The 27971-nt window shown below is 39.9% G+C and overlaps 1 protein-coding gene across 1 annotated transcript in view; it reads left to right on the top strand.

Moving 5' to 3' along the window:
- Positions 1-27971, top strand: part of SDCCAG8 (SHH signaling and ciliogenesis regulator SDCCAG8) — a 179506-nt gene that overhangs the window by 73287 nt on the left and 78248 nt on the right. The window contains exon 13 of the mRNA XM_054576702.1: positions 4476-4618. Within this exon, the coding sequence (XP_054432677.1) occupies positions 4476-4618 (143 nt within the window). The remainder of the gene's footprint in view (positions 1-4475; positions 4619-27971) is intronic.

Genomic DNA, 27971 nt, shown 5'->3' with positions numbered 1-27971 from the left:
TCAAGATAATCTTCCAGAAGTTAGAATCAAAGACAGAGATAGAAAATGTAAGAAAATTAGATGATTAATTCAACAGAGCTAAAGTCCAATATCCAGAAGTTCCAGGAAGAGGAAATATTTAAATATATGACATTAAAGTGTTTTAACATAATAATACAAGGAAACTTCCCTAAACTGAAGACACCAAACCTCCAGATTTCAAAGAGTCCCCAGAGCACAAAGCATGACAAAGGCCTAGTCCAAGGTTTAACATTGTAAAATTTCAAAATGCCAGGAGGAAAAATAATTATGAAAGTGTTCAGAAACAAAAATGAAATCGTGGGCCAAGTATTAGGAATCAGAATGGCATAGGACTTTTCAGTTGAGATATTAGAATCTTGAGGACAGTGGAGCATCCCTTTAAAATCCTGGATGAAATTTAATTTCATCATAAGTTTTTATACCTAGCCAAACTATCAAGTATATGCAGAGAATAACAGCATTTTCAGGTATACAGATACTTTAAAATGTATTATTCATGTACTCTTTTTATGAAACTTACCTGGAGAACATGCTTTCACCAAAAAAAAGTAAACCTAAAAGCAGAATGATTAACAACTCAGAAAACAGGGAACTCTGATAGGATCATGGGTAAGGCTTGACCCAATGCAAAGTCCAGCCAGGCCATACATAAGGCACCAAGAAAATATATCCAAGGAATAAATTTAAAAGGAACTGATAATTTATCTGATGTGTTTCGTTATTTGGAAAAATACTACTGATGAGCATTTGACAGATCTGTTTGATCATTTGTGGGGGTATGTCAGTTACCTAGAAGAATAGTATGTTAAAAAATAGGCAATTAATTCCAGAGATAATAAAATATGTACAAGAAAATGACTTCAAGCAAAATAATGCTCGTCTCAATAGTGAAAAATATTTCTGTAGTCATTATAATGTAAATGGACTACTGACTAATGACTCAACCAAAATTGTTACATGGCAGGATGAGGTGGCTCTATTGGGTGGATGGCATAAAAGATGTAAGTCATTACCTATTTTAACACAGGAAGTCAATATAAAATATCTAACATTGCAAAAATTCAAGAAACAGCATCATAAGCATGTCATTTAAAAATGTGAAGATAAATATCAGAAGAGTGGAGAGTGTGTGCCTTTTGAGGATTAGGCTGGGAGGTGGCGGAGGAGTTGACCATGGCGCCGTCCTTCTTGGTTGTGAACAATTGAGCAGAAAATGTAATGAATAATAATAATAATAAAGCTCCATGTGTCCATGATTAAGAAAAAACTTCCCACAGTGTAGATTATCAATGAACAGTAACGAACCCTCCTTTCTCCGCATGCAGTCCTCGGTACTTTCTTGTTCGGGTGGTCACATTCATGACTTGCAATGTATCGTCTCTTTTGGTAAAGTGTAGAGATGGCCGCATCAAACTGCATCGCAGACACTGCAGGTTAACAGTGGGCTTTAAGAGTAACGTACAGTTGGCCTACGCCTGGTGCTGGTCTTTCGTCCCGGAGCCGCTATGTACAGCCGAGGGAGCAGCGCTGACCTAGTTGGGTGAGGCAAAGGGCTGTCCTGCCAGAGGGAGCGTGGCATTTCTGGCAAGAGAGCCCTCTTCTGACTGTTGCAGTTGGTGCCATGGCAGATTTTCCCAACTCGGGGAGTAGGTGTTGAGCCCTGGTCCAGCTGGTTAGATTATTTGTTGATTTTGATTATCTGCACCAATAAGCTCGTTTCCTGGCGCAGAGCATCAGAAGCGGGCACTAGTGTTCTACCTTCCTAACAAAAATGCTTTTTGCATTTGGACATGATAATAAAGTTTTATTCCGTTTTCACCGAAATAGTCCTTTATGGGGGAAATGTTGTTGAATTAAATCAAGAACTTTTTTAGTCTGCAGGGATAACCGTATATCCTCAGGCAAGTTATTTTTTCCACTTATCTTTGTACTGTTCTTAAAAGATAGAGAAGAAATCACAAATAATAGTAATGATACCTGCCGTGTTTAATTCAGCTCTTATTTTGTGCTAGACGCACTGCTAAATACTCATAATCTCATTTAATCTTCACAGTAGTTTTAAGCGCATGCTACAGTTATCACTCCCATTTTAGACTGAAGAAACTGAGTAACTTGTCCAAGGTCACAGAGCTGGAAGGTGCCAGAGCTGCATCTGAAACCCTGATTTGTGTTGACTCTTGGGCCTGCCTTAATCTCCAAGTGTGACTGGCTTCCAGTGCAGCATCTGAGTTTTTATCACATGAGATTAAGAAAGCAGATCACTTATACTTACAACCTCATTGTCAATGTAAGGTTATATATGCTGTCACTGAGTGGTACTTATAAAAATTGTTGCATCTTTTCTTTTTAAGGAAGTTTGGAATTTTATACATTTTCTATTTCTGTCATTCTTTTTTGTATCCTCTGAATTCAAAATTCTAGAGACATCTTGGGTGTCTCCTGATATGTCTCCTTTTATTTCCATATATACACACATGTTCTCTCTATATTTCTGTTTTAATATGTATACTAATGTCTCTACTCCTCATGTCTGAAATATTGCAAGTGACTCCCGTTTCCCTACTGGTTGTCTCTGCCATCTTAAATCAGTCATGCACATTGAGCTTCTCCGATATTGCATACTGTCTAGACCATTAATATTTCCTCCTTTATATATAAGAAAAATGCAGTTTTAATAATCTAGAATTCAAGACCTTTCATAATGAGGTCTAATCTATCATTCCATGAGTTTATGTGCACTTACCTTCTTTCCCACTTTCTTGCCCCTGCTACTATATTTCTAATCTGGCCTTTTAAAGCATAGATTTTCTCTAATACTCATTTGTTGTTTTTTTATATGCTTTGTACGTCAATGGTCTTTGTGTGTGTGTCTTATTTACCCCACTGAATTGTTAACTCTTGGGTATAGATGGAAACTCTCTGGGTCCAACATAGTATATGTGTGCATATAACACTGTGTAGAAAAATTAAGGAGTTAAATTTTAAGGTCAACATATAATTTATATTCACTACTTCTTTGCTTTTGTTTATTTCACAAATGTCAGACAAATAAAACTAAATAGATTTTTCTAGTTTTTTATGTCTTTAAATATATTTAATTATGAAATAAATTATATTGGTATAACTTTAACAGTTTAAAATATTTTAAAGAAACAAGTTTTATTAGTATTCTAACCTGAAACATAGAAAATCTACTTCAGATGAAAGTGATACACTCATTATTACATAGCTTTTTAAAATTAAGATGACATTTGAGAATTTGTAATGAGTTATTTTATTATGTTGATCGTAATATGTGGTTTTGATGGGGATAAACTGAATATTTATAGTGTAATAAATGTTAAAAGAGAACTACTTGGTTTTTGTTGCCTGATGTATTAAGTATAGTTGGAAATCATTCTGACTATTGAGTAATGACATGAGGATATTTGAAATGTGCTTAAATACTCAGTTTAAAACAATTTAATTAGGCACGATTTTGTTTTGTGAAAGGTGATTGCATTTTTTGTATTTAAATTGCTTCTTGCCTGCTGCTGAATTTAAAAATGTTTCTGCCTTTTATTTTCCCTTTTTTTGTTTTTCTTGTCTTAATAGTATAAATCTGATCTCTTTTTAAAAAAATTTTATCGGTCTTCTATAATAAATAAATATTTCTCCTTTAATGTATAAATTATTTAAAACTATGTTCTATGGAAGGCATATTTGCTTTGAAATGTTTGAGTTTCATGCTGAGACCAAAAAAGTAACCAACATAAATTTTCATATATTTTAGATGTTCATGTTTATTAATCTGAGAGTGCTTTTGTTGTTGCCTTTTTATAATGCAGCTTTAATGTAATATTATTTTAGCTCAGAAATCTTATACACTCTAAGTGCTTAAAGGTTCTCATGCTGTATTTTTTTCCTAAATTCTTTGTTCTAAATAACATTGAGCATGATTGTGATACCTTCTTTTACACCTCACATTTTTCTGCAGGATATCTTAAATTATTTTACCCTTTAATTTGGTGTTCAAAATATCCAAATAAAGCCATAAATATATCTTTCAGAAGAGAGCCACATATTTGATGTAAATTATTTGCATGTGTCTGATGTAGTCTCCCAAACAAAAATGTTACATTTTAAAAGCAGTGACATTTTAAGTTAATATTATTTTTAAAGGGACTGAGCCTTAGAATGAAAATACAGACCATGCATTCTGACTACTCTCTTGTAATTATTTCATTTTTAAAACGATTTTATCTTACGGTCCAAAAAAATCAATAAATAACGTCACTAATGTGCATTTTTGGCTTTGTGGATTCCCTTTGTCACCAAATGGAAGTTAGCCTCAATTTCCTAATAATTTTTTTTTATCACAGTCAAAATCATGGCAAAAACAAAAATGAGGGAATTTGGAATTCCAGTGCATGTATTTTATAGGGGATGCTTTTTTCCTTGCCTCCCTACCTAAGGAAATAGAGAAACTGACATTAGGACTGAGCGAGAGCAAGCAGCTCTTGGAGCAGGAGCAGCAGAAGGCGGCGGGGGCCAGAGAGGAGCTCCTGAAACTGACGGAGCGGCTGGGCGATGCTGAGCGCCAACTGCACCTCACCAGGTACTCCCTAATCCCATTATGCACCAGAGCCCCGATTTCATTCCACTGATTTTTGCCACAGGCTTCCAAACAGTTGTTCGAGTTCGTCTTAGTCATTCAGTTCACCCACAGCTTTCAGGCATATTAAGAAAAGTGGAGATGTGGTAAGCAAAACACCCAGACATGTGAATGATAAGTGTGGCAGGGAATTACTGATATATCACAAAACCTTTCATCTACAATGCTCAAATATTTAGGCGATTCTCTATCAGTATAAGCAAAATGACATATTTCTCCTACCGCCACCTCTCTTGTTAATCCTATGTCTAATAAAAATGTCGAACTGAAGGATCTGAGTGATACACTTAGGAAAATAATCAGATACTGTCAGTGGTCAAAGAGGCAAAACAAAAGACATCCTGAGATGCAAATTGAGATGGAACTGATACAAAATAAGGAAGCCGAGTCTAAGGATATGTAAAATCTCGAGATGAAATTGATTGGCACTATTCATGTTTAAACCATTGTTATAACCAAGCTTCTAACATCGAGGCTTCACTTGACGTTGTTTCTATCATGAGATATTGTGCTATGATCATCGTCATAAAACTTCAGTAAACACATAACTCAGCCCTAAATTACAATAAGATATTTTTGATAGCAAACATTTTATAATTTGCTATATAGAAAACACACATATACACAAAAATATAGCAGAGAAAAATTCAAACTGAGATTGTAGCTATTTCACATTATCCTGTAAGTGATTTCTTCTCACTTTAAGCTTTAGTATAATCAGTTTTCAGGTCAAGCCTTTGGTTTGTTTTGGGGTTTTTTTTTTTCAGTTTTTGGAGTTCTCATTTTTTTAGGGAGAACTTTGTCTAAATGCACATGTAAATTTATGGTATTTGGTTTGGTTTATGATTTATAAAAACGCTGGTCTTCTAATCATAGTAATATGTTGAATTTAAACTATGAAAAGGGACTGCTCCCTTTTACATTAAATATGACAATGTAGTTCTGAGCACAGTATGATAGCAGATGGAGAAAAACGCCACTTGAACAGCCTGCATTTGGGGAAAAAAAATATTCTGGAGGTTGATGAACCTCCCAAAGTTTTAGGCTAGTGTTAAGATGCCTCTGGTTCTGTTAAAATCAAACTTTGTTAAAAGCATTTTGTTATGATAATATTCCAAATGGTTTGCCAACTTTCCTTTTAAATAAGGAAAGAAAGAGAAAGAAAAGAAAGAAAGAAAAGAAAGAAAGAAAAAGGAAGAAAAGGAAAGAAAAGAAAGGACATCATTTCTACATGTGTGATATCTGGAAAAATCCCAACAGATAAAACACTTTTAATGAGAAAAAAATTGCTTAATACTAGAGAATAATAACTGTTCTTTCAATGCCCACTTAAAACATGGTCCTTGTAGAACTGGGAATGTAACTTTAACATAGTTCCTATGGTTATTTAATCTTAGCAGTTTCAGAATTTAGTTTCATCATGATAGTTAATAGTTTTCTTCCCTGTCGGGCATCTATTGAGACCAATCATTTGAGTGCTAAGCACTGCTAAGCCACTGAAATAGGACAGCTTTTAATGTCTCAGTGTGGCTGAGCTTCAGTAAATAAATATTAATGCTTGCTTTGCCCCTTTGCCATTCTGTCTTATTTTGAGAGTTAATTTCGGAAGTCGTAGTCCATGGAGAGTTTTCCTGCACCATATCAATTTGTACTGTCTGACAAGATCAAGTTCTTGCAAGGAGAGCATATTAAGATGCAGCAACTGCTGAAAGTGGACTAGTGGTAACTAATCCTTTTGTTCTAAGAAAAACGGTTTTGCTGGCTCCCGTCGAAAGCTTTTTCTATTGAGCTTTATTTACACCAAGTTACAAAAAATTTAACACAGTTTTACAGGAAATAAACCTTAATTACCTGTTTCCTAAGTACATCACTCTTTTGTAAGCATTTTACACTTATTCTATGTCCTTATTTTGTAAAATCCATAAATGTGAAGATGGCCATAAAAAGTGCAAGGACTGTGTATATCTCTCCTTTGCACTGAAAATGCAACTTGGTTTTGGGCTGAAGTATTCCTGATACGCTTTTTGGGATGTTTTTAGAGTTTGGGTCCCTCCTGTATTCAGTGTACTCAAGTGTGTGGCTGGGAAACATTGTGTCTTTTTCTTTCTTCAATATATACCAGCTGAAAGAAATAAATCCCATACAGGTAGCTCTTCATTTAGTCTTAGCTTAAACACCTTTAATGTCATATTTTAAACAAGGTTTAGAATTGATTATGAAAACCACGTTATAAAGTGATAATGAAATAAGGATCTAAGTCTTCCAAGACAAAGAAAAATGTAAAACTGGAGTTGAAATCTGTAGATCAATCTGAAAAGAAAATAACCTATCACTTTTTTGGCATTTCCTTTTATTGTCTAACTGGACTTAAAAATATAGAAATTCAACATTTATTGAAGGACCCAACTGGTAAGTACAACATTCACTTATCCAACAAGTATTTATTGAGCACTTACTATCTTTTAAATACATTGCTTAGCCCTTGGCATAGAGAAAAAAGACTCAGGTCCCACCCTTAAGTTGCTCACACTCTATTAAGGAGCCAGATATATATTATTATTAGCATGTGATAATGATAGAAATAAGGATCGCGGTAGGAGCATGTAGCAAGGAGAATTGGCTCATTCCACGTAGGAAGTGAAGGTGATGGGGAAACGTCCTGGAGGAGCAGATATTTGGTAATTATCTTGATTAATGAGTTCATGAATAAGAGTTATCAAAGTGGAAAAGGGGGGGGGGCGAGTATCCCATCCAGAGGGAATAATATACACAAAGACATAAAGGGGGGAGTAGCATAGATGCTACAGTCACGTCAGATGCTCAGCAAGGGACAAGCCTGGGAAGCATGTCGGAGCCCAGAGGAAAGGCTTTGTGGACCATGTTCTGGGGGTTGGGCTCTTCTCAGAGTAATGGGCTCCTCTTCTATTTTAAGCAGGGCTTCCAACATGATCAACTTTTTGGGCTGGGATCCGGACCCAGACAGCAGTGTGGTGTGTGAGCTGGGGGGCGGTTAACGTAGGAGACAAGACAGTCAGGACAGAGTCAGCAGGGACGGCCCAAACCTGGCCCTTCATCTGGTTTTTGTGTGATTCCCTGAGCTGAGAATGCTTCTTATACTCTTAAGTGATTGGGGGAGGGAGGAAAAATAATATTTTGTGATATAGAAAAATGATACACCCACAAAAAAAGTTATCCTGAGCACAGCCTCCATTATGTATTATGTCACTGTGTATAGCATAAGTCGATTATGGTCCTCAAAGCCTAAAATATTTACCATTTACTTTACAGAAGAAGTTTACAAGCCCTCAGGAGGCTGTTTAACTCAAAAAGTCAAGAGAGCTTGAACTCTGATGGGCTCAAATGTACATTTTAAAAGGCCATTAAAAGGCACCGTGAAAATAGATTGGTTGAGGAAGAGCTGATTGGCAAGAACCCACTTAGAACGTGAGCTCCATCATAGTCCTGGGCTGAGATTGTACCAATAAATGGAAAGGATACAGCACCTTCAAGAGGCACTTTGGGTAGAAGCCAAAATTACTCTCTTTTGGGTAGAGAATAAGAGAGGCCAGAATGAAAGGTGACGCCAAAGTTTCTAGCCTATGCTAATGGGGCGATCCATTAACCCAAAAAGGGAACTTAAAAGAGTCGCAGAGGAAAACAAGACGTTTTATTTTGGAGCTCAGGTGAAGATGTCCAGTGTAGGCCTGTTGTGCGGATAAAGGTCATGACTAGAGGCTTAGCTCTGGGTGCTTTTACGGAGAGACAGTAGGGGAAGCACCTAGAGAGAGTCTCTTTTTAAAGTACTATGGAAACAGAGCTAAGGAGGCGGGAATGGGCCCCAAGTGTATAGAGAACGATTCAAAAGATGCCTTGGTGAAGCAACAAAAGTGTATACTTTTCTTCGGGGAGGCCCCTAGGTGTCCTAGGATTGAGGAAACTGAGTTTTACTATCTCCCCCAGACATCCACTGTCTTTGCAATTCTTGACAAATTACTTCATTCTTTGAGCCTGCTTACTTGCCTATAAAGTGAGGTTAGACGACACGATTTCCAAATTTCCTTTAGGTCTGAAAGGCAAAGATTCTAATGGTGGTTTAAGACAGTGCATTAAGTTCCTATTTCCAGATGTTAGGCATTTCCGTTGCTTGGAGTATCCTTTGTTTAAGATGCTTCCTTAGCTTAAACTTCAGAGATTCCATAGAAATATCCTTCCCGTCCACCATTGACATTTATCGTAATTCAGGCTGACCTGCATGAGGGTTATGAAAACAGTCCCTTAACATTCTTCCAATCTCTTTTGCCAACCACAGCCAAGTGAGTATTGGTGAGCACTGCCTTGACCCCGTCTCCTGCTCTCAAAACCTGCCGTGGTAGCATGCTGACTGCTACAGCAGGTCTGGGCCACTCAGCATGGCAGGTGCCCCGGAGTCCCCTACCTGCGCATGCTGACTTCGGGCCAAACCTAAGCTGGCGCAGCCCCCATGAACTTTTGGACGCTTCTCCCCCTTTACTGTTCTCCACACCTAGCATACCCCTTACCGTTCTCTAGCTCTGTTGTAACCTGGCCTTCTTTTCCAGGTCCCCCTGGAATCCTGACTTGTCCACTGTAACCCTCCCCGGTGACCCCTGCCGGAAGGGGGCACGTGCGTCTCCCTGTGGGTCCTGCTGCCCATTTAGAACTGAAGGTGCTTAACTCCATGCTGAGTGAGTGAATGAATGAACGAGTGTTCTGGAGTTTTTATGGAGAGCCCTTCTGGAATGTCTTATTCTTCAAGGTGGGGGAGAGATCTTATTAATATCATATTTCTCAGAGCACCTAGCTCAGTCGTTTGCAAAGAGTTGGAGCTCAGCAAGTCGTTATAGGAATGGTTAATATATTGGGAGTTTATGGCTATTCATTCAAAACTCAGTATGTATATACGTATGTGTGTATATGTGTGTGTATTTATATATGTACAATGTGTATTCGGAAGATAAGTGATATGATCGAGAAGGGAGACCTCAGATCAAGTATAATAAGGGACAGAGGGACAGATAACTTCTAACTGACCTTGGTAACCTTGGGATATTAAAAGATGGAGGTGAAGGGTATCCCATGGGAAATTCCGGGGCGGGGGGGGGAATGGCATTTGGGACATGCACATATATGCATGAAAGAAAGTTAAACACAGCCTATCATTTAAATATCTAAATGTATCTGTGTCTGGGTTTAAGACTATATTCCTCTTCAGGTCTGCCTGGTACCATGCTATGTGTAGTAGCTCTTTAAAAAACAACAATAGGCTATATTGCCCCTGTTTTACAGCAAACGCATCTAGGCCACAGAGAACTAAAATGATTCATCTAAGGTCACACAGCTGATAAGCTATGGGAGCAGGTTTTGAATCTCAGCAATTTGCCCACAAAGCCTATGCCATTATCCATGTAAATTATTAGGGGAATGGATTAATGCAGTTGGTCCCAAAAACACAATGAGAAAAATAGTAACATAAATTTGTCATAGGAATAAGTACTGGCTGCTCCCTTATTTTCTGGTAGAAATACAGGTCAGTGAATTTCAGTCCCGGCTGGGCTTTTCCTAAGAAGCTGTCCTGTGGCTCATCACTTGCCCGAGGCATTTTACATGTTATAATGTGGCTGTCATTCTCCTTAACGTCTGTGCTTCATTTTTACCCCAGAGGAAAGAGGGGCTTTTATAAAAAAGTGGAAATTCCTTCATGTTTGTTTCTGACATGTTCAAAGATCTTTGAAGAGCCTCAGGATTTAAATTCCTCTGACAAGACTACCATTTACATACATATGGATCGATTATTTTATGATGTGACATTTAAAACAATCCCTTCTGAATCTCTGTGTGGTTGTTATTAACTATTGATTGAAGCAAACACACTTCTCCATACCTATCATAGATGTATCGAAACACACGCCTTTGAACCCTGCATCTTTTTCTCATATATGATGTGGAGGGGAATTCCTACAGCAATTCTTCTGTGCATCCTCCAAAGAATTCAGAAACTGGATCGCCTAAAGTGCAGAAAGGAAGCTGAGCTGCCATTAAACTTGTAGGCTCCAGCTGCTAGCAGCAGGGCTACCTTTAAAATTTTTATTTCCCCTTGAATGTAACATTTTCAATGATGAACTTCAAGGAATTTATCAGATCAGGAATCTCAGTGAGGCCCATAACATGGTGTAGCCCTGACCTACTTTTGTGATCCAACTGGGAAGATCTGACCTATGACCTAGAATGATAGCGACCTGAATAGAGCATTTGTATCATTTCGAAAGTGAGAAAGGGCACAAAAGAGAAGTCACCAGGTTGTCCTGTTACGACGGTGGCTTCCTTGGGGAGAGGTGGTTAAGGCTTCTTAATCAGAGCATTGAGCTTCCACGTAGTCACTGTTGTAAATGCTTCTTTGCATTGAGTTGTTTGACCTTCAGTGTGCCAGTGTGAGTTTGGACTCTTCGGTTGCAGACATAGAAACTCAGAAAGGGGGATTTGATTGGTGTGATAACTAGACCATGTAAAATCCAGGTGCAGCTGGCCGGAGGCTTTCTTGGACCAGGAACTCAAGGCAACGCCAGTGTGCTCTCATTTTCTGTCATTTGCACGGCCCGACTTCTGTTGGAATGTTGGCTCCTTCTTTCAGCTTCTTCCACACCGGGAGTCACATCCTTCCGTCTGAACTGGAGATAAAGGAGATGCCCTTGGTTTCAGGCTGGGAGAATGTGATGTCCCGGCTCCTGCGCTTCCAATGTCAAAACCTTCGGTTCTGATTTCAAAACTGAGTCACATGCACACACCCCCTTTGGGGGGCCCTGGCTGGCAGCCCCTGTAGAGTCCCCAGAGTAACAGGAGGTGACTTTGTTAGGGGAAGGGGGTCAGGGATCCTGGGTAAATAAAACAGCAGGCGTCTTCTCAGCTGCCTCTATTGTCTTTCTAAAAATTACAATCCCTGATTCCACCCCCCCCCCCCCCCCCCCCGGACTAAGGAATGGCTTGAAGAGGAAAGCAGGGGAAAAAGATTACATCTCTGTTTATGTTGGTTTGGGGGCGATATTCTCCCTGGTTGACATGTTATACATCCAATGGGGCACAATCAGTTCTTCACAGGGTCACTTTGTGGGTTTATGCAGAGAATCCTCAGAATATAAAAGAGAGAGATGTAAAGGGTGTATAAATGAAAGTCCAGCATGTGCCATGTACTGGGCCTGGTCTCCTCCAGCAGTGCTATGTTAAGTGCGGTCCACAGTGGGCTATGTGTTTCCTGTCTGCAACAGGATACATGCAAAAAAGGAGAGCGTTTGGAAACTTTTATATTGATTTTAAGTATCTAAGTGCATGATCACTGGGCTGTATTGGGTATCTTTTAAATTTTTTCCAGTAATTCATGTGTAAACATTTATTTTCTGATTATTGTTGAACTATAATACAATATTAAAGTAGTTTCAACACATATTCAAACATTGTACTAGCGTACAACCTTGTGATTAGACATTTATGTAACTTACGAAGCGGTCACCTTGGTAAGTATAGGAACCACCTGACACATAACATAGTTATTATCCTTGACGTTTTATTTCATTTTACAAAATTAATGTTTTGCCCGGGGTCAGAAATATTTTTTAAAAGATATTTTACACAAGAAATTTGAGACACCCTGCCTTCTTTATCCCTACAGTGGGTCCCGGGAAACTGAGTTCTAGGTCGCAGAGGCCTGAAGCCATGTAGCCCGGGATGGGGACGAGAGCGCAGGGAGGCAGGGTTGGGACAGGGGCCATCAGACGCCAGAACCTGTGCTCGCAACTCATCTTTACAAAAAAGCACAGACCGTACTTCAAAGCTAAGTAGAAATACTTGTTGTAGAATCTGAGGTCATGGGCCGGGGGGCAGGCCTCTTTTGTCTCGATGTCCCCATCGTGAGGCTAAGCCTAGCAGGTTCTCTGTGCACGCTGAATAAGCTCGCCTCTCCTCTTCATTGTAGGGAAAATGAAGAAGGAAATGCGCTCCTCTTCAGGTGACAACTAGCTTAGGTCAAAATACCAAACTGTAGTCCTTCGTCGCTCGCAGAGTGTGGTGTAACACTAGCGCGCGGTCCTCCTGTTTCCCAGGGGACTTCGTCTTGTTTTTGTCCTTCTGAGTTTATTGAAGTGTTTTTAGCCTAAAGTTTCCTTTAGAAGTTAAGCTCCTGCGTTCTCTTGCACTCCTCTCTTGAATAAATTAAGCAGAGAACATGTCAAAAATAATTTTAAATGGATCTATGTGCAACCAACATCTCCAAGTCTCAAAATAGATGGCCTTGGTACTGTTTTACATTGTGTCCTCTTTTCCTTGCCTTACCCCATATCAGAGAGAACAGGCTGTCAGAGAGCCAGGAAAGAGAAGGAACTTCATTTTGCTCTGATGGACACCGCATTGCCTGAGCCCACTCGGCTCCACCTGTTTGACAGGCTAGGAACCCCGGTCTCTGTGTGGCCCGGGGCGGGAGAGGTTAGCATCACAGGCTGCCAGGGACTGTGGCTCTGCAGGCCCTGCTTAATGTTCCCTGGCTCCCTCCTCTCAGCTCTGTGAAGCCCAAATGTGTGTGCAATGAAAATCTACGCTGGGGATGTGCTTTCCTCCCCTGCCGCCCAGGCCCACAGCCGGGCGCGTGGTGGTGGCCGCAGCCAACTCATTTTCTGAAGAAGCCCAGAGGAAACTGAGAACGTATTGCCCACACCACTTGCCTGACTCAACAGCAGTGAACTCCAAGTTCAATGAAAATAGGAGCAAAAGCCCAAAAACATAGAATTGTTACCCTAGTAGCCTGGAGTAAGAATGTTTTGCTAAAATAAAGCTCTGATCTCTAATATTATTTAGTGTGAAAGAAGGACAAAAGGATCATCAACATGATGATCTTTAATTTCTTCTTCAACACCTCTTCCTCATCGGATGTGTTGGTGAAATCCATTATTAGGCATGACTCACTTGTTATTTAATATTTCCCTGATCCCTGCAAGTAGATTATGCAGCGATTCAGTGACTGATAGATCCTGGGATTGAAGCCGATTTTAAGGAATCTGAGAAAAGAAGAGGCTCAGACACTGTCCAGTCTCCTCAGTGCCCATCTTGGACAACGTTCCTGGGAGACCACGACCCCATGCCAGTAAACGCATCTGTATTAAGCCACTATGCCATTAGACTAGCTAAGCAGGGGACAGGGTTCCCTGAATACAGTTCCCCAGATGAGGCCCCAAGTGGGTCAGAAAACATTTGGAAGCAGCCTGTAAAGCCCCTGTCCATCTGAGGGGGAGGCTGCTCCACCTTGACTCTGCGGGACCTCTCCCAGCTGGCATAGGTCACCTGTGGCAGGGCTGAGCGCCTCCCTGACCGGCGGTGGGGAGCATGGGGTTGGGAACGAGGGGAAACAGACATGGTACCGAAGAGATTCCTCCATCAAGGGTGCAGCCTCTAAGTAATGCATCCCTCTGACACCTGCGTTGCATCTATCTCCAAGGAGCTTGTTTCTGACCAGGCAATTCATCAAAAGAATGCACCTTGTGTTGAGGGGGTACTTTTATAAATATAACTATACCAAAAAAAAACAAGTACATAAACTAAAGTAACAATCGCTATTGAAATATATACAAAGGGTGGAGGTTGTGGATGTTCAAGGTGAGGCGTTACAAGTGGGTTTAGCGGGATTCAAGATTTGCTGGTTTTCTGGAAGCTGATCTGAAGTGCAGTTCACCAGGCTGGGCATGACTTGATCTTGACACTCGCGAGTCCTAGTTGTTTCTGAATATCTTCTGTCACCTTGTGGAAAATCTCCTCCTGCACTTTATTTCCTGCATATCTTAACTGTGATTTTATAAGGATATTTAGGAGAATAAAACTCACCCAAAGTCACTCAGGTCTCTGTAAATCAAGGGACTCCAGTGCTATTATCATATTATAAATGCATTCACGTCAAATAAACAAATAGCAGACACAATGCAATCAGCGCTCCATCTAGCAGACTCGAGGGCAGTTGAGGCATAATCAGATCACTCAAGTCCTTGTTGGCCCAGTGGAGTTGCTGGCAAATGAGGGACACAAAGAAACTCTATTGCTAAATACAGGCCTTCCTAGCCTCTAACTCTTCAGCGATGCTCTTTGTCTTTCCACCACTTGCCATCCCTGATAGTCACTGTTTGTCAAACAAGATGTAATGGAAGCATCCCTGCTTTGCTGCTCTGACGGAGGTTCTCTATTCTTAACCTATTTCTGAAAGAAGGCACTTATCCAGAATCATACCCTATTGGATTAGGCAATAATTTGGGGGCTGAGGAAAGATGATAATGCTATTAAGGAATAATAAACATCATCTGCAGGGGAAATAGAGCCATGTCAGGACCATAACGGAACGTAAATCCTGCACTCAGACTGATCTGCACAAAGAAATTAATTATCTGTTCAAAGTGGAAGAAAGAACGACAGCCTGAGACAACTCGTGTAACTAATCAACTTTTTAGATGCTGTTTCATATGTTTGCTTTTCATTAAATTCAGGAACGCTCGCGACGATGTTGTTGCCATTCAGTCAGCATTTATTCCTATCTGTTTTTCGTATACAAAGGCTTGGGGATGCCAGAAAATAAACTGTTAACGGAGAATTAACTTCTTTGGCATGCTTTCATACTTATCTTCCAAATTAAAGAAAATGAAATGGGCAGAAACAGAGTGTAGATTACCTCCTTTTTGTCAAAAATGGTGGGAATTTGAAAATTAATAATAAAAAAGGGAACAGATGCGGTAACATGCCAGAGGGAGATTAATGTGGAGAGTAAAATCTGTGAGCAACAAAACTGAAGCAAACTGAATCAGTGGGAGGTGGTTGTACAATCAAAATCAGGATAAAAGAGAAATTACAAACAACCCTGCACTTGTCAAAGTAGTAGTAATGATAAGCCTGACTCTGCCAGCAGAGAGAACCTGTGTTAGCACTTTGGGGTAAGGATGGGAGCTGGGTGCCAGGTAGGAGGGCAGTGCTGGGTTGCTGGGCAGCAGCCATCTTGTACAGAACAGATGGCACCGAAAGCTGGCAGGGGAGGGGCTCCTTAGCAGAACTAATCAGACAGTAACAGATAGGGCAGCTGGGAAGACTGACCACAGAGAGGGAAACTGCGGGGTAGCCGAGTACCATGATGTTTGCAGTGGTGTGCCCATTGGTCTGAGATAAGACCTTGCAACGTCTTTCTCGTGTTCGGAGGAGCTGAAACTTTTGTTCAGAGAGAAAAATCAAGTTGCATTGTGTCTCCGTTGAGGGGCGGGGGTGGGCTTCAGGGTAGAGGTGGGGAAGGAGGCATTGTCCATGCAGGGATTCGTTGTGTGAGCTTTCAATCCCGGCGTCCCTGGAACTTTGATTTCTGCTCTTTGTGAGGCTCTGCCGTCCTAAGGTAGACAGTGCGGCACATGGAATGATCACTGTATCTATTTTATGCATCAAAGAGTTTGCAATATCAAGGCTGCAGTTAAAATCAGAAAAAAGCCTCTTTTGATATGCTTTCTACCACATACGTGTTTCACAAACGAAGACCAAAAAACAACCGTAAGATACATGCATTTGTGCTTAATAATTTCCCACAAGCTATTTAAACCATGTTTGATTCAGGGTCAGTTGTCCTTCTTTCTCCCTCTATGTAACTGTGGCTTAGACATCAAAGTGTTGAGCCTAATTCAGAGGTCCAAACCCTAAAACAAAAATTAAGTCACTCTGAAAGAAATGGAAGAAAAAAGCTGACCTGTTTAATTTAATCACTTATTAGGGAGTTGTGTTTTGAATATAGAATTGGGGCGTTCATGCTAAAACTATTATTTTAACAAAGAAATCCAGATCTCTACATCTGTTTTTGGACTGGTATATTTCTTTTTTTGCAGGAGGTTTGTAGCTTGGCTCAATTTATTCATTTTGAAGGGGGTGGGGGGAACATTACCAGAAATTGAAATAGGTGGTATAACATAGCCATATGCTATTTATGCAGCAGTTTCTGCAATAAATCTAATTTGGTGCTGTCAAAAAATTAGACTTATTTGATATAGCAGCACATTAGTAAATGATTGTGGCAGATTTAAACTTGTCATTTAGTCTCTTCCTACTCTTAACAAAATCTCGCAAATCCGTTTTTCCCCTTGATCAAATCTGTGAAAATGTCTCAATTCTTTGTCCTGCAGTCCTGCAAATATTTCCACAACCAAAAGAAGGTCTTGCCTGCAGGTAACTGAGGAAGGGGGTGGAAGAATGAATCTCCTCTAAAAGACTTCATGAAGAGATAGGCAGAAAAATCAATAAACCAGAGAAAACTAACAGTGTTTTCATCAGATTGAATTCTTAGAAAAGTGGAACTGTAGTCATTCAGAATGGAGAGAAATCAAGGTCAGTTCTTTATGAAGGAGTTTAAATATTTTACCTTCCATCCTACGTCCATATGCTGTTTTAGGAAAACTGATATTAAAGAACAGGGACAGCGTCAGCTTTTGACTTCACCTCACGGCGCCCTTAGAAACGGCTTTTCTGCTCTGTAGTGCATCCTGGCAACATTGCTTCGATGCCTCCGTTTTGTTTGTTTGTTTGTTTGTTTGTTTTCTGTAAAATTAGTTTCACGTGTCGGTATCAAGCTATCTAAAACTTTTTCCTAGTTTTTCTGTTTAGAAAAATAATATAAGCATGTTACACAGGAGGCAGATAAACATTAACAGTATTGTCAAATTCCTTAAATTACCTATTTGTAAGAGTAATCATAATAGCATTTCCCTTTTCTTTTTCTTCTGCATTCCTGTATCGATGGAGGGGAAAAGTGTGTGTGTGCGCGCACAGTCATGCATCTGGGTGTGACTGCGACGTTAAACTGAGTGTTTTTCATTTGTTTATGTTCTTACCATACAAATTTTCCCAGACAAGCCTACCAGTGTGTTTTTGAAATGCAGTTTGCTAAGTACGTAGAGCTCCTTGCCGGTGACTTAAGCAGCCTCTACTATACTAGCAATGTGCTCCTACTTTGTTCTTTTATACAGCAAACCAGGCTGGGGAAGTGATCAAATTACCACTGCCCTCCCATGCTTCTCAGGAGCAGGGAGCCAGGTAACCGGACCGCCATCAAGCGCAGGCTACACTAACGGGAAAACATGCCCAGGAAAGTATTAACCAACTTGCTGGGTAAACGAGACACTGCATCTGAGGTTTTCTCCACGTAAAAAGAAATTATTTAGAAATAATGTCTCAGGAAGATGAAAGAGAAAGCACGTCTTAGAAAACATTTTGGGTGTTCCAAATCCCTGTGTTCTCTTTTATAGATATTACATAAGAATGATTTATAGGACATAGGGTGTTTTGGAGAGGAGTAGTGAAACTGAAATAGAGCTGAAAAACAATGTCTCTCTGCACTTGGATTTTCAGCTGTCTTTCTTGTTCTTTTGTTTTTGCTTTTATATGTAGCGTCACGGTAACTTACTTTCACACATCTGAAAAACTGCTCTGGTACAATATTTTTTAATAAATTCTATGTATTTAATCAGTCAAAACCTTCAGATGCAAATTTTAAATTACATGTTTTTTTAGACTGCTTTTATTAATAAAACCTGCATTCAATTTTATGTCAATGATAAAAGCTTGAATTTTTATTTTTCCCAAAAAGAATTTAGGAAATTTTACAGATTTGATTCATTTTACTTAATAAAAAACATATGCAATGAGATTAAATCTTGAGGTAATTCTTCATACAGTTAACAGCAGCATTATGAATGAAGTACCATTTGAGTTCACATTTGTCTTCAAATGTTTGCTCTGGTTAAAATTTTTGCCATACATTTTTCTCCTAAAAAGTGATCTCTCCTTTTGTTATTAAGACATTTCAATTGAATGACTGTTTTTTTCCCCCTAAAGAATGTGATTGTCTAAAATATTGGTAAATAATTCAACAATAAAGTGATTTTATGCCTGATTTATGAAGGAGGGCTATTACTCGGTAGCAATAGATGACACAGGATAAATTCAATTGAGAGCATAATTTTTAGCTAATTTCTAAGAGTTTATTTTTTTCCTCAGAATAGCCAGCTGATACAACTTATATTTCTTTAGATGGATTATGTGTTTGTCTGGTAGAATATATTTGAATATTATTTAAGCAGAACTGCTTATTTTTTTAATGATGGAATTTAAAATATACATGAATTGATTTGTATACTATGGGTTAAGTTTTTCAAAGCAGTGATGGAGCTGTGTGTCAATATATAGCTTATAATTGAAATGGTACATATTTGTACATTTTAGGCATTTCAGTGTAAAATTTCTTAACTGGAATACTCTTTCCCTTGGCTAATCCATTAGTGAAAATATTTATCCCTCAAGTTAATGCTATATAGTATGAAGCCATTTTTATATAGTGTAAGCTTGTTTATGATATTTTGATTTCACTTTAAAACTTTCATTTTGCTTCTGATGCATCTAGTTCCTACTCGATATAATAAGAAGTGCAGACACACTTGAAGGAAGTATACATATCAGCTGTCTGGTTTTAGAAATGATCATTAAAACACCCTCTCTTACTACTTTGACTCCAAATTATTGTCTTCCCGAACCCAAAAGTAATTTTCACAAGTACATTACACAACAGAGCTTCATCTTCTGCCGGTTAGCAGCAGAGGATTTAAATCCACGCCGACAGTTCATTTGACAATGACCTTGAGGGGCTTTGCTTCTTGAAGAAGAAAGCAGAAGCTTGCGGTAAACAAAGTTCACTTCTGACAGATGGATTGAATGACAGAAAGGTTGCAAGTGCCAGAATAGCCCTGGCAGAGGAGGAAATGTTCAGTGGAATCCAACAGGAGAGGAGGTGTGAACAGGTGCAGGGTTGCTGACGGAAGGGGAACCAGATGGAAGGAGCCAGAGCCAGTTTATTTAAAGGAAAAGGCAGAAAACATTGAAAGGCTGTGCGATCAGTGGCTAAAAGTGTTCGTAGAGGAAGGTAAAAATTCACAAAGCAAAACTGCACAGTGGGGTAGCTAACACTTAGCATAATGGTAGTAATTTGTGAGTTTAGTTTGGAAGTTGCAATTGAAATACGTTTATCTTGGCTCTTGACACCATCAAGGAGAGATATTTAAAAGTTGTTTATTTTTTTTAAGTTTCTAAGCTTTTTTTAATCCATCCATTAATTTAATGTTTTCCAGCCAGAGGCTCCGTGGTGATAATACTAAAATTGTGTCGTCAGCGAGGAAAAGGGAAAAAAAAAACTTAAGTGAAGGTTAACATTCCATTCAAATTTATCTTGTGATGCCTCAGTTCCGTTCGCATGAGGGAAGCCAATGCGTGCTTTCGCTAGTGATATCTAAGAAATTTGCACTGTTAGGATAGATGTTGTCGGTTGCTTTTGTTGTTCTGAGTCTCTGTTCATTTTGCAAAGCCCGGTGTGTTGGTTTGGGCTGGCATAATCTCCAAGATTATTCATTTGCCTGCCCTGATCTGCAGTTAATTTCTGTGGCTGAGGTTGCCCCAATTTCCATTGACTTTCAGTGACCTGCCTTCGGGCAGACACCTGCAAACTCAAGTAGCCGTGGACAATAGGAACAGAAGACGGTGGGGCAGGCAGGAGGACTTCCTTACTTATTTAGACCTATCAAAATTAAACTCTCTCTGCAAGTCCAAGACATCCTTGCTAATCATTTGCCTGGTCACATGCATGCCATTTACGTGGGTCCTTGTCTACCACTGGTGTCCTTGAAAACTTCGTTACATTACTGATCAAGAGTTACCAACAGAGGAAGACCTGTTGTGAAGCGATCACCAGGAAAGACGCTGAAAGGCACGCTTATTTTCAGATTTTAGTGGTGTAGTAATTTACCCACAAGAATTTCTGCACACTTTTCGCAAAGATTATACTCAGAGCAAATTCAATGAGCACTCATTTCACATTCTCCTTCTCAGCAGCCTGGATCAAAAGATTGTATTTGACTAGAGTGGGGTGTTTGGGACATTGAGATTTTAGAGACATTGTTTATGATCCATGACATGCTTTTGTCAGTAAAAGAAAGAACTGAAATGTGATTAGCAGCTATAGATGTTTACTTACCCCTAAGTGGTTTATGGAGATCAACACTTTTGGTCTTTTTTTTTTTTTTTTTAAAGACTGGATGAGGCTGTATACAACTTACCTATTTGAAAAAAATGGTAAGTGATTTCTTCTAACAAAAGAAATTGATAACTCCTATTTCAAAATCAGTTACGAAATGTGCCTCTTTCCCCCCATTTGTTAAGAAGTTATCATCTCCTAGATAGTCTTATTAACCTAAAAGAAAATTGATTGGACCTATTTGCTTTGATTATAATGTATTGATGTTGCCATGTCTTCCGTCCTAGCTACTCAACACCTTTATATAATAATGCTACCGGTGTGGTGTGCTGGGTAAAACAATACCAAAAACCTTACCTGAATTCTGGGATTCAAAGTGAAAGGTAGGAAAAATAAACTGCAGCAATTAGTATCATCATTTGATATTCATACCACAAGTTAAATTGCAAGCTCTCTATAGGCAGAGCTAATAGCTTTCCGGAAACACATCTGGAATTTTTTTTTTGAGTGAAGGGATAATGGGTTAATTGCTGGTAAACAGACATTCATTCCACATTTATTGAGTACATGTTTTATTCCAGCTGCATTAGGCTCTGTCCATTTTTTAAATGAATAGGCCATGACTCTTCTTTATAGGTATCCTACAGCCTAGTGGACACAAAGTTAAGGTCAATTGAACTCCATTGTGTGTTTGTGTAAAATCTAAAAAGCAGTATTTCGATTTGTAAACTTTTCTTAACGCAGGATCATCGTAAGGGAATGATTTAATGAAACTACCCATCTAGTCCAACAATCACTATAACGTGTGAGGACTGAGATGCAGAGAAGCTAAGCAACTTGCCCAAAGTCAACAGTTATTTTGGCAGAAGCTGAAAGTAGATTCCCCATCTCCTTGCCCTTAGTCGTGTTCCTCCCTGTCTTCCACATTTGACCCCTTTTCCTTCATTGATAATATGACTTATCTGAATAAACCCATTAAAATCCCATTAAAATGTAGGTGTCTTGCACAATCTGTTGCTGAAGGAAAATGATTTTCTTTTGGGGCTTTGGCACGTAGCAACTAGCTCTTGAAACAAAAACAAAGAGCAGTAGTTCACAGGCAGCAGTGGCAGCTCTTTGGAAAACTCCTCCTGGGTTGGTGGTGAAGATAGTTCTGGGGCACACCGCTTCCTCTGCGGTGAGCGCATCACTCACATCAACTCGATCTCCATACGACCTTTTGGGTAAATTCTACGAGGAGCCCCATTTTACAGATAAGAAAACAGGTATCTGGAGGTTGATGCCTTGACCAAGGTCATGGTGCCACCCACTGGTGGAGCTGAGATCCAAGGCAGGGCAGTCAGGTTCCAGAATCAAGTTTTATCTGTTCTACGTGCTGCCCCCTGACGGTGGGTGTTGTGAAAAGAGAGTTCATGTGACCAACTCCTTTTGGAAAGTTGAATTAAATGGGGTCCTTGACCGCAGGGCCTCCCGAAGCCTTCAACAGGCTAGCGCGCACAGTGGCTCCCTTTGAGAGGGGGTGGTTTCCAGTGTTGTCCAAATTTACATGAGTTAGGGAAACTTGTCTGGTAAGTGTCCACATAGTTTTCAGGAATTAGGTTTTGGGGAATATACTTTGGGGAAAACCAATCTAAATTATCTTGTGGTGTCACGTGGGAATTGTTTTCTTACCTCGTCATTGGCTCTGGAGTTCTGCCCCCCGCCCCAGCCCCGGGCTTCCCTTTCCTGCACGACCAGAGCAGGGAGCTAGATGACTTTCAACTTCCACTTGGTCAGGCCTCTTAAAACAGAAGTGCGGGTGGGGGAGAATTTTTGACCCTTACTAAAACTAGCGATTTTCAACCTTTTTCATCTCATGGCACACATAAACTAATTACTAAAATTTTAAAGCACACCAAAAAATGGTTTTTACCAACCTGACCAAAAAAAAAAAAAAAAGGTATCATTTTGATTCATTCACACTGGACAGCTATTGCTGTGTTGGCTGCTGTCATTTTTTATTTCACAATCTAAGAGAAATGAGGTCAGCGTCCCTGACCAAATAGTCAGGTAGTGCACATTTTAAAAATTCGTGGGGCACTCAGGTTAAAATTCGCTGACTGAAACAGTTAGCTGTGCGAGAGACACATTTCAATAAGCTCTTCCATATCTACTGCTTCAGCTTTGCCTTCGTATGTTAATAGATCTTGAAAATAAATTGGACAATTAAATAACTAGGTGCCAGTCAGGTCATTGAATATGGGTGCCTTTCAAAGCTTGAGTCTTAGAATATGATTTCACAGAATCATATATTATGGGATAGAAATCCTTTTAGAGAATCTTCTGCCAGGAATTACTGGCACAGTTATAAAGTATGGGCCCCCAGATCAGACTCTGAAATAGACTTTATTCTTCCTGAACTCTTGGTATTTGTACTTTCTCTGTATTTCCCTTCATAAATTGTGAGGAAATGGAGCAACTCATGGGCAGTAGGTTCTAGAAGGCGAGACGTTTAGCTCTCATAATGTGTTAACCTTCCTGTAAATACCCTTGAAGATGCCTGCAGTATATCATTATATCAAGTAGCTTCGATTGGTGAGATTGTCTAAAAATAATGGTCTTGTAATCATCATGATCACCGGGATTGTGATTATCACGGAGGCTCGCTTTGTGTGGGCCTGGATTTCCCACCTTCCCCGTTTCCTGGTTTCTTGAATTGTATTTCCAACAAGAAATAAACTTCAGCAATATCTGTAGATTTTTGAAATCATGCACAGGCTTATTTGTATTCCACAAAGCACAGATAATGTTTTGCAAAGAGTGAAAGCTACAGAGGCAACAGATGAACTCACCAGCAGTGGCGTAATTATTAAATGGCTGACCGATGGACTGACAATATGACTGTAAGTCCTCTTGGTAAACTTTGCAAGGATGAGTTTCTTAGAAGAAACAAGTAATTAATTTAAAATATGAGGATGATTACTGCAGATTCCGGGAAGAAATCTGTGCAGGAAAAATCTTTCAGAGAGTTTGCTCTTTCCCATTCAATAATTATGGAAAGACTATTAAATGATAAAGATTTTCCAACTGTGTGCAGATCACATTATTAGGTATCTGTAATCCATGGACATAACTGGACATTTTTCTATCATTTGCCATCTTGGCAGTATTGAGTAGTTTTTTAATATGCTTTATAATTTAATTTTAAATATGAATATGTATTTTGGGAGATGCTTCAAATCAGATCTGATTTACAAAAAAAAAAAAAATTGTTTGCTACTGCAGCTCTAGCTATTCTTAGTTCTATCAGAATTCTTTGTTTCTCCTTTCAAGTAATGGTGACTGGCTGACTTCAAGGAGAAATTTGCCCTGGTAAAAATCTGTTATTTTAATAGTTTTTGCTTTTTATTAAAAAAATATAGGATTTGCTATCTTCATGATGCACCTAATGTTAGCAGTTTGGGGCAACATGATTATTTTGATTTCTGAAAAATCAGAGTTAAAAATGACACATTGCTATACAGGAAGGCAGGTGAAGGAGTTGCACTCAGCACTCTCCCACGGAAAACTAATGGGAGCCGCAAAATGCAAACCACATCTGGAATTTAAATTTTTCAAATAGCCATATTTTAAAAAGAAACAAGTGAAACTCATTGTAATCGCATAGTTTATTTAACCCACTATATAGAAAACAGTGTGATGGCAACATGTAATTAATATAAATTATTTATTAGAGATCTTTACTCTTTTTTTGCTGATTCTTCACCATCCAGTGTGTACTGTTTACACTTGCAGCACATCTTCAGTTAGTTTAGCCCCATTCAAGCGCTCAGTGGCCACACGTGCCCCGTGGCTGCCACCAGAGTCACCGTAGCCCTGGCGCTGGTGTTTCGGAGCTTTCCCACAAGGCCCAGTGTAGATGCCGGTGGTTTCTCATGAGCATAATCCCTGAACTCTATTTCTGCAATAATTGCAGTCATTCTAGAAGAACAAGAAAATCGTGCCTGCTTTCTCTTTAATTTTGGAGCTGGTAGCCAGACTAACTTTGATTCGTCCTTTTCTGAAGCGCTGTCACGTTGGGGAGGAGGGGGAAGATAAGGGATAGTCATTTACTGGTCATTAGTTGAAGAGCAGCTGAGCAATTAGCTGCACCGGCAGCATGTTGCAGTGAGTCCTCCACATCTTACCGCCCATCTTTGTCTTTACCTGCTAAGAGGTGTTGAAAATCCATTGGACTATTAAATACCCAGAGGCCAGTCCATTTGTTGAATTTAGACACCTTTTACCTGGGGATCTGGGCCAGACATTGCCACTTGCCTTACAGAGAGCATCTCAACACTGATAATATACTGATAATAGCACCTCATTAAATGAGAAAATGAGCCTTCGATGGCAATCCCTCTCTAACATCCCACAGCTAGCACACAGGGCCCCATAGCTCAGACACGTGTGGCCCGTGTGTCCAAAGCCCACACCCACGTCCACTGTGAACACTACCTTCTCCCAGGGAGCTTCCTTCAGTAAACTCGGGAAGCTGTTTATTCTCTCCTCAAGGTTGTCGTTACACTAGGAGTAGTCATCTTCTAGGAATTAATAACCATTGCAATACTAATGGTACTAATTAACGTACTTTAAGCACTTGCGGTGCTGTGCACTAAGTGGGATTTACATACACTGTGCTGGTAGTCCCATACGGAGAGGTACCGTTATGAACCCGGGTCATTGTGCATCCGAGGAAACTGAATCGTAGGTACACAACTAGTAAATGGAGGAACTGGGACTCAGAGGTCCCATCTGGCCGCCACGCCCACCTCCTTGTGCACAGATGAATGACCCAATCCTGCTGGAGGCAGACCTTCCATGCTAGGAGATAAAGGCCGAGCTTGTTTTTAGGGGTATTTTAGGAGGTTAGTTGCTTGTATTCCTTTGCTCAAGGCCTGAATTCCCCGGTGCAGGTAGGCTCAGACAGGCTACCTCATAGAATGAGTTTGATTATAGATTAGGAATACCAGGGAAGCGGTTCTTCAGGAATGAAAAGGTCAGGCCTGCATAAGAAAGGTGAGGACCAGAACCTAGAAATGGCTGGCGGAAGAGCCAGCTCCAGCAGACTGTTACTGAAGCAGGGAAACAGTTAAGAATGTAGGTAAGAAGAGTTATACACGTGTGCTACAAGCCGAGCAGAAAAAATATCAACTTATACAATGACTAAAAGGAAAAATGTTTTGATGAGAAACTGACCTAATTACTGGGCAAGAACAATGGCTTTCTTATTTAGAAGAGTGAGATACTCTTCTACTTTGTACTGGGATAGGAACCTGAAAATTTGGGCTCAGGTCCGTTTGCTCTTCTGGCAATGTGGTACTTCTCAACTCCAGGACTGTGGGCAAAAAGGGGATCTCAGTCAAGCCTAACAAACAAACCGTGTTTTTGTGTTTGAGCCAAGGTTAGTCAACAGAACACAATCTTAATTTCTATACACACTTACCGAGTGTTGGCCGAGGCGCACAACTTCCACACTAGTGAAAACTGCACTATCCCTATTACAACCGCCTCTCACTTACTCAGACTTCAGACTTCTGGTGAATACAGCCATTTGACACATAGCTATAAACTGCGACATAAATTTAAAGGTACTTTTAAGAAGCAAATATCTATTGCAAAGCCCTTGCACTTTTCTCGGTGGAATCAGTGGAAACTATCCTAAGGCGTCGTTTTGAAAGTATTAAAAAAAAAACACATTCAAAACAAAACAAAAAGCATGTCAGCCAATCATAGCAAAACAACCAATAAAAAAGTACAAGAAGCAGATCGGCATGCCTCTGTGCTTTCTGGTTCTTCAGAACAGCATCTGAGGCTTTCTGTGCAACAGAGACCGGATGCCTTCTGTTTCCAGCCTCTCTGTGAGGCACGTGGAGACGCGGTGGTGAGCAGGGATCTATGGGAGCTTCCCGGCGGCAGGAAGAGCAGCAGCAAGCAAGCCCATCTCATCTGAAATAAACAGCCTTGGTCATCAGGAAGAGCTTGTTAGATTTGGTGTAGAGGCAGAATTAATATATTTCAGACATAGTTCTCTTGCAACTAGATCCCCACGGGTGTGATGCCTGGAGATTTTTTCTCAGGTGGAATATTTTACCTACCAACATTCCTAATTACTGAAGCGTTACTTCATGCTTGAGAAGTAAGATATTATAAAATGTGTTTAATAATTGCATCTAATGTATTTAATAGTTATTGCTGTTATAGCGTATTTCTGAATAAATTTAATAGCCATGAAGTAACCAGTAGGTTCCCCATTTAGTAACAGATCCTAGAAATTAATTTCAAAAACATTTTAATAGAATAGAAACTCTTTGAATCACTTGCACTGCAATTTGACAGTGATACATATACCCTTTGGCAGGTTACACAAGTGCCATTATACTATATAATAAAGAGCATCCTACTGATGTCTAATTTGATGTTACTCATCGGAAGCATTAATTATTGGGAATATGTTGATAAACTGATATTCTCCAGAGAGGAAAGGCCAGGATGGACGGAAGTGACCAGTTTACACAGAAAAGTCCGAGATGGAAAATATGAATATTTTGACAATACGAAGATACAAAGGCAAAATCATGATCTAATTTATATCCTTTGGTCCGGTGAATTGGGCCCATGGACTTGTCAAATGGAATATAGGCGGGCCTGCCCATTCACAGGACTTTGCTCCATACAAGCACTTAATGCATCAGTCGCCTCGGAGCTATCAAAAAACATTAAGGCTGAAAGGACTGAAATGTGTATTTGATGGCCATTCAGTCTCAGTATCTGCCTGTGGTAGCCACTACCTCTAAGAAACAGCGACAGAAATTGCTCTTGCTATTGCTGTAGTAATAAGTGCTCTTCCTGCTTCTAATGTTGTCCCTTCCCCATCTGTTGCCCGCGCTCAGCCAGAGTGATCTTTCTAAAGCTCGGGTGTGATCACAACACTCCCCTGCTTCAAACCCTACATTGGCTCCCTATTTCCCTCAGGATGAAGGCCTTAAAAATAGCTGCCAGTTCTGGCTTCTGCCTGCATCTCCAGCCCCATCTTCCTTCACTCTCCCCTCCACCAACTGCTCGCTTCTACCCCACAACACGTACGTTCAACCCTCCGTTCGTGCCAGCGCCGTTTACAGCTTTCCAGAGGCACCTGGTCCCCTGTCCTCCCCGGATCTTTGCACCGTTGGCTCCTTCACTTGGAACAATGTTCAT

This window comes from Pteronotus mesoamericanus, unplaced genomic scaffold (genome assembly GCF_021234165.1).
Source record: "Pteronotus mesoamericanus isolate MK-2021 breed Mesoamerican mustached bat unplaced genomic scaffold, CSHL_Meso_final contig_347, whole genome shotgun sequence".
Lineage (NCBI taxonomy): Eukaryota > Metazoa > Chordata > Mammalia > Chiroptera > Mormoopidae > Pteronotus > Pteronotus mesoamericanus.
The sequence above is the reverse complement of the archived record's forward strand: the minus strand, read 5'-3'. Positions and strand labels throughout refer to the sequence as shown.